The sequence below is a fragment of the Salmo salar genome, chromosome ssa19 (assembly GCF_905237065.1).
Source record: "Salmo salar chromosome ssa19, Ssal_v3.1, whole genome shotgun sequence".
Taxonomy (NCBI): domain Eukaryota; kingdom Metazoa; phylum Chordata; class Actinopteri; order Salmoniformes; family Salmonidae; genus Salmo; species Salmo salar.
In genome coordinates, this window is record NC_059460.1 from 42,533,572 (window position 1) to 42,545,430 (window position 11,859).

The 11,859-nt window shown below is 39.8% G+C and overlaps 1 protein-coding gene across 3 annotated transcripts in view; it reads right to left on the bottom strand.

The window, feature by feature from the left end:
- Positions 1-11,217, bottom strand: part of LOC106578846 (ATP-binding cassette sub-family C member 3) — a 73,249-nt gene extending 62,032 nt beyond the window's left edge. The window contains exon 1 of one of the 3 annotated variants that reach the window (XM_014158052.2): positions 10,944-11,217. In XM_014158052.2, coding sequence (XP_014013527.1) covers positions 10,944-10,979 — 36 coding nt within the window. In that variant the 5' untranslated portion in view covers positions 10,980-11,217. Of the gene's footprint in view, positions 1-4,682; positions 4,702-5,237; positions 5,412-10,943 lie in introns of those variants that run through there. The other 2 variants (XM_014158055.2, XM_045702352.1) reach the window with 2 other exon arrangements.
- Between the last annotated feature and the right edge of the window lie 642 nt (positions 11,218-11,859).

Genomic DNA, 11,859 nt, shown 5'->3' on the forward strand with positions numbered 1-11,859 from the left:
CTTGACAGGTCACTCCTACCAGGTGGCGTGGCGAGAATCCGTCTCCGCACCACGTGCTCTGACCACTGGTGTCCCCCAGGGCTCAGTTCTAGGCCATCTCCTATTCTTGCTATACACCAAGTCACTTGGCTCTGTCATATCCTTACATGGTCTCTCCTATCATTGCTACGCATTGCTAACACAAAACAGACACCTCTCAATGGGTTCTCCCTCTCCATATACATTAATCGCCAGATAGTGAGTAATCGGAGGTGATTTGTTAATCAGATCAGTGTTGTGTATGGGGGGGTCTGTAAGCCCTACCAGATAGTTAGCAATACACTGTAAAACACTGGTCATGTGGCGTTCACAGATTGTTTTCCAGTGTTTAGAACCAAAGAACATTGAATCATGTCTTTAAAGATAACTTTTCCATTTTAAGTAGAGAACTCCAGTGAATGTTGTACTCTGGTTTCTTACGTGTTTTATTTATCTGAAGTCTTTTATCTGAAAAAGCGGAAGTTTCAACAATAACTATTATAAAATGGATTTGGGAGGGAGTTATTCACGACAATCGTTTGGTAATGCCTGTTAACAGTTACATTTGAATTATCAATACGCATCCGCTGTCCCACAGCACAGCCAGGCAATTCATAACCTTCATCTCCCCTGAAAAAAAGAAAAGAGAATAAGAGTCAAGACTTTATTTCCCCATGCTTCTAGCTGATCATTTGATTTGCAGCAGTGTGGGGGGGGGGTATCTTAACCTTGCTTCCTGTCTCTATGAGCTGTGCAACAATGTTGCAGTTTTTGTGATCTCCACTGTGCCATAGAAAATTCATGTGTCCAGACTGACAACTTCTCTGAGCCAGATTCATACATCAGTCTAATTATTGTGGATATATCCAAAGAAAAGAAGTGTACACACTAGAGGTCGACTGATTATGATTTTTCAACGCCGATACCGATTATTGGATGACCCCCCCCCCCCCCAAAAAAACGATATTTCTTTGTAATAATGACAATAACAATACTGACTGAACACTTATTTTAACCTCTATGGGCTAGGTGGGACGCAAGCGTCCCACCCGTGGTGCACTCCATCAACAGCAGGTGCATTTCAAGAGCGGCAAATTTGAATCCAAATAAATGTCAAAATTCAAATTTTTCAAACATACAACTATTTTACACCCTTTGAAAGATAAACATCTCCTTAATCTAACCACGTTTTCCGATTTCAAAAAGGTTTTACGGCGAAAGCATAAATTTAGAGTATGTTAGGACAGTACATTTACAAGAGTTGTGTGTAATGTTGTGCCAATTCAAAGACAGGCGTCACCAAAACCATAAAATCAGCTAAAATTATGCACTAACCTTTTACAATCTCCAACAGATGACACTCCTAGGACATTATGTTAGACAATGCATGCATTTTTAGTTCTATCAAGTTCATATTTATATCCAAAAACAGCGTTTTACTGTGGCGTTGATGTTCAGGAAATCGTTTCCCTCCAATAACCGGCATTCAAGTCAGCACCACAAATTAAATAATTAAAATTAGAAAACATTGGTAAAATATTATATTGTCATTTAAAGAATTATAGATTTACATCTCTTGAACGCAATCAACTTGCCAGATTTAAAAATAACCTTACTGGGAAATCACACTTTGCAATAATCTGAGCACTGCGCCCAGAAAAATATGCGTTGCGATACAGACTAGCCGCCATGTTGGGGAGATCTAAAATCGAAAATACTATGTAAATAATCCATTACCTTTGATTCTCTTCATCAGATGTCACTTCCAGGTATCACAGGTCCATAACGAATGTAGTTTTGTTCAAAAAAGCTCATCATTTATGTCCAAAAATCTCCGTCTTGTTAGCACATGATCTAAGCCCGCCGGACATCACTTCATGAACGAGGGGAAAAAATATATTTACGTTCGTTCAAACATGTCAAACGTTGTATAGCATAAATCATTAGGGCCTTTTTTAACCAGAACATGAATAATATTCAAGGTGGACGAATGCATTCTCTTTTATAACGTATTGGAACGAGGGTACCCAACATGAACTCGCGCGCCAGGTGTCTAATGGGCCATCATCGTTCCATGGCTCTTGTTCGGTCAGATCTCCCTCCAGAAGACTCAAAACACTTTGTAAAGGCTGGTGACATCTAGTGGAAGCAATAGGAAGTGCCAAAATATTCCTCAGCCGCTGTGTTTTTCAATGGCATAGGTTTAAAGGTAATACAACACATCAGGTATCCACTTCCTGTCAGAATCTGTCTCAGGGTTTTGCCTGCCAAATGAGTTCTGTTATACTCACAGACACCATTCAAACAGTTTTAGAAACTTTAGGGTGTTTTCTATCCATATATAATAAGTATATGCATATTCTAGTTACTGGGTAGGATTAGTAACCAGATTAAATCGGGTACATTTTTTTATCCAGCCGTGCAAATACTGCCCCCTAGCCCTAACAGGTTAACTTAATATAATACATCAATAAAATCAATTTAGCCTCAAATAAATAATGAAACATGTTCAATTTGGTTTAAATAATGCAAAAACAAAGTGTTGGAGAAGAAAGTAAAAGTGCAATATCTGCCATGTAAGAAATCTAACGTTTAAGTTCCTTGCTCAGAACATGAGAACATATGAAAGCTGGTGGTTCCTTTTAACATGAGTCTTCAATATTCCCAGGTAAGAAGTTTTAGGTTGTAGTTATTATAGGAATTATAGGACTATTTCTCTCTATACGATTTGTATTTCATATACCTTTGACTATTGGATGTTCTTATAGGCACTTTAGTATTGCCAGTGTAACAGTATAGCTTCCGTCCCTCTCCTCGCTCCTATCTGGGCTCGAACCAGGAACACATCGACAACAGCCACCCTCGAAGCAGCGTTACCCATGCAGAGCAAGGGGAACAACTACTCCAAGTCTCAGAGCGAGTGACGTTTGAAACGCTATTAGCACGCACCCCGCTAACTAGCTAGCCATTTCACATCAGTTACACCAGCCTAATCTTGGGAGTTGATAGGCTTGAAGTCATAAACAGCGCAATGCTTGAAGCTCATTGAAGAGCTGCTGGCAAAACGCACGAAAGTGCTGTTTGAATGAATGCTTACGAGCCTGCTGGTGCCTACCACCGCTCAGTCAGACTGCTCTATCAAATCATAGACTTAATTATAATAACACACAGAAATACGAGCCTTAGGTCATTAATATGGTCGAATCCGGAAACTATCATCTCAAAAATAAAACGTTTTTCTTTTCAGTGAAATACGGAACCGTTCCGTATTTCATCTAACGGGTGGTATCCCTAAGTCTAAATATTCCTGATACATTGCACAACATTCAATGTTGTGTCATAATTACGTAAAATTCTGGCAAATTAGTTCGCAACGAGTCAGGCAGCCCAAACTGTTGCATATACCCTGACTGCATCCAATGAACGCAAGAGAAGTGACACAATTTCACCTGGTTAATATTGCCTGCTAACCTGGATTTCTTTTAGCTAAATATGCAGGTTTAAAAATATATACTTCTGTGTATTGATTTTAAGAAAGGCATTGATGTTTATGGTTAGGTACAGTCGTGCAACGATTGTGCTTGTTTCGCAAATGCGCTTTTGTTAAATCATCACCCGTTTGGCGAAGTCGGCTGTCTTTGTTAGGAAGAAATAGTATGCACAGTTCGCAACGAGCCAGGCGGCCCAAACTGCTGCATATACCCTGACTCTGTTGCAAGAGAAGTGACACATTTTCCCTAGTTAAAATAAATTCATGTTAGCAGGCAATATTAACTAAATATGCAGGTTTAAAAATATATACTTGTGTATTGATTTTAAGAAAGGCATTGATGTTTATGGTTAGGTACACGTTGGAGAACGTGTACCTAAGCGATTATATGCAACGCAGGACAGGCTAGATAAACTAGTAATATCATCAACCATGTGTAGTTAACTAGTGATTATGATTGATTGATTGTTTTTTATAAGATAAGTTTAATGCTTGCTAGCAATTTACCTTGGCTTCTTACTGCATTCGCGTAACAGGTAGGCTCCTCGTGGAGTGCATTGTAAAGCAGGTGGTTAGAGCGTTTGACTAGTTAACCGTAAGGTTGCAAGATTCAATCCCCGAGCTGACAAGGTAAAAATCTGTCATTCTGCCCCTGAACAAGGCAGTTAACCCACTGTTCCTAGACCATCATTGAAAATAATAATGTGTTCTTAACTGACTTGCCTAGTTAAATAAAGATGTAAAAAAATAATAATAGGCGTCCAAAAATACCGATTTCCGATTGTTATGAAAACTTGAAATCGGCCCTAATTAAATCGGCCATTCCGATTAATCGGTCGACCTCTAGCACACACACACACACACACACACACACACACACACACACACACACATTTTGAATTCAGGCTGTAACAACTAAATGTGGAATAAGTCAATGGGTTCATGAGGTATTGCTTAATTAAGGAACCATAGAAACTCTGAAATCTCAAAGTCATCTGAGGTAAGGATAAGTCAATACTGTATCAAAGCGAGGGGAGCCAGAGTCATGATGACTGTAATACATTTTGTCAAGTCAGCATTTCAGCAATTCACTACTTAACGTGTTAAAACAACACTACTGGAGTCTTAAACGGATACGGCGAGATTCTGGCAATTAAGACCTTTTTCTACTTACCCAGAGTCAGATGAACTCCTGGATTAAATGTTTAATTTCTCTGTGTGCAGTTTGAAGGAAGTTGCAGCTATTGCTAAATAGTGGTAGCGCAATGACTGGAAGTCTACCGTAACAGCGAACATAACCGTTCCCATAGACTTCTAGTCTTTGCTTTAACACTAGTTACAAGAATCTCACACTATCCCTTTAAAGTGACCGTGGGATATCCCCAAGTCAAAACAGCACTGGACCGCTTACAGACACTGAAAACCTCTATATCTATGTTGTCCAACATCTAGTTTTCCCTTAAATACACTACAATTGGAAGTGAATGAAACTGAAACTGGAATTGAATGTCCTTAACACACATGGATGTTTACCATTCAGTCTGGTGTCACCATTTCTCTCTTTCGACTAGAGAACTCAGTCACTTCTCAGTTAAGACGTCCTAAACCCAGTTTCCTAAAGACTAATGAACGGCACACACATTTCAGTCCAGGTCAGCTCCATTCAACTGTAGAATACAAAGTAAGTTGAAACATGTCTTTAGCTCACTTTTCTACTTTAAAAACTCACCCCACTGGATGTTGTACAAAATGGTTCACTCGTATCACGAAATAATCAGCTTTAGCGCAAATATCAACAGTACACCTGTTGCAGCAGAGGCAATTACTGGTGAAGAACTGAAGGCTAGGTGTTAAGTTATATGCTGTCCATCTGTGTCAAAGACATTACTATAACCCTCCCTAGCCTAGGAGCCTTAAACCACATTGAAAGAGCCACCACTGCACTGCAGTAAAGCCCTTCAGATCTCCTCCTCTCTCACACGTGCACTCTTCCTCTCCCATCCCCTCCTCTCCTCTCCCATCCTCTCGACACTAGAACATTCTACGGCAGCCTTGTTAGCGCCCCATTAACATTACATGGGGAATATTTAAATAATGCTGTGTTACTGAATGTCTAAATACTCAAAATTCTCAAAGTTGGCCCAACTCTCTAAATATTTGGCTCTAGGTTAGTTTACTGAATAAAGAAAAAAAACCTACCCTACATGCCACACACACACTCACACACAGGAGAGAGAGCGACAGAGAGTGGGGGACAGAAAGCGAGACAGACATGCCGTGTTCAGAGTCAGACAGTAGGTATATTCCTTTACTGAGAACATCATTGGTATGATGAGCACATGCTACACAGGGGGCTGATCCTCGGGGCAGGGGGCTGATCCTCGGGGCAGGGGGCTGATCCTCGGGGCAGGGGGCTGATCTGCGCAGTCACCTGTGTGTTTCTGTGTTAATCTAAATCCTCTTCACTCAATCCCCCTCTCCCTGCTCTCCCTCTTCCTCCCCCACTCACTCACTCCCCAGTCACCCCCTCCCTCTTCCTCTCTCACTGACCATGTCTGTCTCTCTTCTCCTCATCAATCCCTTTTCTCACTCTCTCTTCCCATATTACCATATCTTGTTAACTACGCCCTGTCTCCTTATACCACTCTCTCTCCCCATCCATCCATCTCTCCCCAGCCATCCTCCCTCCTCTTAGAATAGAAATGTTGGTTGTGCATCAGCAGTTTTTCGCTTGTTATGTCAGTCACTGACAGTCACTCAATTAGCCAATGTCAGGTAAAACATTTTTGATGGGTAAGTTGGTCTAGCAGTCAGCTTTCAAAACTTAGTATTCATGGTCGAATTCCCGACCGGGGGGGGGGCCTATTTTGTTAGTCACTCGCAGTCAGATATCAAATTAAAATCAGCTAACATTTCTCTCCACTCAACGGCAAAAATGTGTTTAATTGCAGGAAATGAGTTACAAAACGGTTAAATCTTCTCGCTGCCCCATGGCAAAATGTGTAGAATTCCAGGAAATTAACTATAAAACATAAATGTTCTCTCCGCTGTGAAGGGGGGGGGGGCACTAAAATGTATTGCTCGCAAGGTGAAAGAATGTCGCCTAGGGGCAGTAAAAGGCTAGGGCCCGCTCTGACTGCATGGTGGGTATACTGTGGCCCCTCATGATGAGTTCACATTTTTTGTGGCCCCACCCTCTATCAAAGTTGCCCACCCCTGGTTTAAATCGACAGAAACAGTTTTTCCATCCCCAAAATGACCACTTACTAAAAAAAATATGTAATAAGATCCAATTACTGTTTTTCCTCCATATTAACGGGATAGTGTGAGTCTCGGCAACGAAGCCATCTACTTCCCTAGAGTCAGATAAACAGAAACAGCTAACATGCTGTAGACCAGGGGTGTAAAATTCTTTCCATGGATGGCCGAGTGTCTGCTGGTTTTTTGTTCTTTTTTATCCTTTAAATTGAAACCTAGACAACCAGGTGACGGGAATTCCTTACTAATAAGTGACCTTAATCAATCAAGTACAAGGGAGGAGCAAAAACCTGCAGACACTCTGCCCTCCATGGAATGAGTTTGTTGCGTGCTGAAGACTTCAAGTCATTGTGCTAAAGCTAGTTAGCACTGGGTCGTGAAACTACCTCTAACTTCCCTAATACTGGACACAGAGGCATAAAAATGGTATCCAGAAGGGTATTCTGTTGCAGCTAGCACTACTCATAAAGTAAATATTCCCCCCCTTCCTAGAGGGCTGCGGATCCCAGTTTGAAAAGCCCTGGCATAGAACAAGCAGCACAAACACTCAAGGTCCTCACCTCTCATAACTAGAGGTCGACCGATTAATTGGAATGGCCGATTAATTAGGGCCGATTTCAAGTTTTCATAACAATCGGTAATCGCCATTTTTGGACACCGATTATGGCCGATTACATTTCACTCCACGAGGAGACTGCGTGGCAGGCTGACTACCTGTTACACGAGTGCAGCAAGGAGCCAAGGTAAGTTGCTAGCTAGCATTAAACTTATCTTATAAAAAACAATCAATCATAATCACTAGTTAACTACACATGATTGATGATATTACTAGTTTATCTAGCTTGTCCTGCGTTGCATATAATCGATGCAGTGCCTGTTAATTTATTATTGAATCACAGCCTACTTTGTCAAACGGGTGATGATTTAACAAGCACATTCACGAAAAAAGCACTGTCGTTGCACCAATGTACCTAACCATAAACATCAATGCCTTTCTTTAAAATCAATACACAAGTATATATTTTTAAACCTGCATATTTAGTTAATATTGCCTGCTAACATGAATTTATTTTATTTAGGGAAATTGTGTCACTTCTCTTTCGTTCTGTGCAAGCAGAGTCATGGTATATGCAGCAGTTTGGGCCGCCTGGCTCGTTGCGAACTGTGTGAAGACCATTTCTTCCTAACAAAGACCGTAATTCATTTGCCAGAATTGTACACAATTATGACATAACATTGAAGGTTGTGCAATGTAACAGCAATATTTAGACTTATGGATGCCACCCGTTAGATAAAATATGGAACGGTTCCGTATTTCACTGAAAGAATAAACGTTTTGTTTTCAAAATGATAGTTTCCGGATTCAACCATATTAATGACCAAAGGCTCGTATTTCTGTGTGTTATTATATTATAATTAAGTCTATGATTTGAGCGGTGGTAGGCAGCAGCAGGCTCGTAAGCATTTATTCAAACAGCGCTTTCCTGCATTTGCCAGCAGCTCTTCGCTGTGCTTCAAGCATTGCGCTTTTTATGACTTCAAGCCTATCAACTCCCAAGATCAGGCTGGCAATACTATAGTGCCTATAAGAACATCCAATAGTCAAAGGTATATGAAATACAAATCCTATAGAGAGAAATAGTCCTATAATTCCTATAATAACTACAACCTAAAACTTCTTACCTGGGAATATTGAAGACTCATGTTAAAAGGAACCACCAGCTTTCATATGTTCTCATGTTCTGTGCCAGGAACTTAAACGTTAGCTTTTTTACATGGCACATATTGCACTTTTACTTTCTTCTCCAACACTTTGTTTTCGCACCATTTTTACCAAATTGAACATGTTTCATTATTTATTTGAGACTAAATTGATTTTATTGATGTATTATATTAAGTTAAAATAAAAGTGTTCATTATTGTTGTAATTGTCATCACACACACACACACAAACAATAGTACGCAAGTATATATATATATATATATATACATATATATACACACATACACACACACAAATCGGCATCGGCTTTTTTTGGTCCTCCAATAAATCGGTATCGGTGTTGAAATAATCGGTCGACCTCTACAACCAAGGCATTTACATTTTGGTCATTTAGTAGACGCTTTTATCCATACTGACTTACAGTCAACATTTAACTCAAGTAGATACAGTGCCTTTAGAAAGCACACAGAACTCCTTGATTTATTCCATATGTTGTTGTGGTACAGCCTGAATTCAAAATGAATTAAATATTTTTTTTTCTAACACACAATACGCCATAATGATAAAGTGAAAACATGTTTTTACAAATGTTTGTTGATTTATTAAAAATGAAATACAGAAATATTTCATTTACATAACTATTCACACCCCTTTGCTATGGCATGCCAAATTGAGCTGAGGTGCATCCAAATTCCTTTGATTATCCTTGAGGTGTCACTACAACTTGATTGGTCAATTCAATTGTTTTGAAATAAAAACAACACAAAAAGGTCCGCATGTCAGAGCAGAAACTATACGATGAAGTCCAAGGAACTGTCCGTAGAGCTCCGAGATAGAATTGTGATGAGGTATATCTGGGGAAGTGTTTAAAACAATTTCTAGAGTGTTTTACATTTCTAAGAGCACAGTGGTCTCCATAATTGGGAAATTGAAACAATATGGAAAAAGCCCAGAATATGTCTAGAGCTGGCCGTCTGACCACTGCATCTCAGTGCAAGAGGCATCACTACAGTGGAGCTGGAGACTTACCTCCCTCACTAGCTTTAAGCACCAGCAGCTCACAGATCACTACACCTGTACATAGCTCATCTGTAAATAGCCCATCCAATCTACCTCATCCCCATACTGTATTTATTTATTTTGCTCCTTTGCACCCCAGTATCTCTACTTGCACATTCATCTTCTGCACATTCTACCAATCCAGTGTTTAATTGCTATATTGTAATTACTTCGCCACCATGGCCTATTTATTGTCTTACCTCTCTTATCCTACCTCATTTGCACATGATGTATATAGATTTTTGTGTCGAACTGCTTTGCTTTATCTTGGCCTGGTCGCAGTTGCAAATGAGAACTTGTTCTCAACTAGCCTACCTGGTTAAATAAAGGTGAAATTAAAAATAAATAAATTAAAAACAGTCCCTGGTTCGAATCCAGGCTGTATCACATCTGGCTGTGATTGGGAGTCCCATAGGGCGGCGGACAATTGACCCAGCGTCGTCCGGGTTTGGCCTGGGTTGGCCGTCATTGTAAATAAGAATTTGCCTAGTTAAATAAAGGTTAAATAAAATGTAAAAAAGTGAAATTATGCATGGTTGAAATTTGGCCGTAGACGTATTTTAAACTCATTTTCAACATTTGTTCTGAAATGGGTTGGCTACAGTTTACGCAAGCATCCAGGACCGAATACATTTCCTTGTTGGTTTATTACACCTTAACTTCGCTCGGTGTCTTGTTTAAATCGCCAAAACCAAGCTTTCAAAGATGTATAACTAAACCAAGATAAACCACACCTTGTCGTTTCCAACGCAAACAAATGAGTCACAGTGGGCAGAACAAGCAAGGAGGTGGGCCGAGCCAAGCACGTCCTAGCGATATCCTATTGGCGCATTCTAGTATACAGCCGCATGTTTCCGTTACAGAACGCCTACTCTGTGAAGTGCGCCTGTGCAATAACTCAATTTGCCTTTGCACTCCTAAACAGCGCAATATTTAATTTTTTTTACTTTGGAAAAGAGTAAAGTCTACAAAACTTAGTCCACTCTGTTCATAACTGATTCTAGTTTTTGCAACGGAGTACTGTAGTGAGATCAAATGTTTAATTGAAGAGAACATGTGCAGAATGTTGGCCAAAATCTCTCTCGTTCCATCTTACCATATTTGGTAGTGAGAGGAAGCGCCAACCGTATGCTTCACATTTATACACCCAGTGATATATCTGTCTCATTGTTATATCTGTAGGGTTATGGTAGTACTGTAACTTCACACCTCCAAAACCACCAAGACCATGAAACATTGCTAAATTAATAAACTATACACAACAGTTTCTGCGGCTTACACATAGAAAACATTGAAGCCAAGACAACGTCCTTGTTTCAGATTCTTGTGTTATTTATGCACAAGGTGATCACAACCGTGAACTCAACTGCCTGCCATCCGACAAGCCCTACTTACCCAGAACTGGAGCTTTGGTCCGCATAAGCGCTCCATGTCCAAGGGGCTTCGGCACAGCGAACGAATTATCCTTTCCCGGCGTTAACAGGTCGGCTCCGTCACTTTCAACTTATTTTGTTCTCGCACATACAGAGACACGTTAGCGGAGCTCGTTGAGTTAATTTATATAGTAGTAGTTTGGCTTCTGAACAACCCTCCTTCTCTCTCTCCTCATTTCACTCCAGAGTGCAGTTAGATGAGAACAGTCACACCAAGGTTGTAGCAGCGTGTTGTGAACAACATTCATAGCAGCGATAGTGGAATCGGCGGTTTACCTTCAAAATAAAAGTACTCCATTGAAACTGATGCACACCGATAAAGATTGTGGAATCATGCCACAAATGTTCTAGATAATGCTAAACAAGGTTTGAATGTTGTTATACAAATTCACCAAAAGACAATTATTAGTTAAATTTACCCCAAAACAAATCAGTTGAAATCGCACTGTGGATGTATTTAAATTCAGAATTGCATTTGGGGCATTATTTACATGTACAGCCTGACCTATGGATGTTGCACCCATGAAATGGGGTATCAGCCTACTCAGTGACATCCACAGAATACAACTTTGTAGAGTTTAAACATCTATTAGCATCTTAGCACTTTTTAAAATGTTCATACTTGAGTAAAAGTAAAGCTATGTTAATAGAAAATGACTCAAGTAAAAGTGAAAGTCACCCAGTAAAATACTAATTGTGTAACAGTCTAAAAGTATTTGGATTTAAAATATACTTAAGTATCAAAAGTAAAAGTAATTAATATTTGTGTTTTGTTGAATTTATATAACAACATTCCAACCTTGTTTGGCATTATATAGTACAATTGTGGCATGATTCCACTATTTCTATACATTTGCATTAGTTTCAAGGGGGACTTT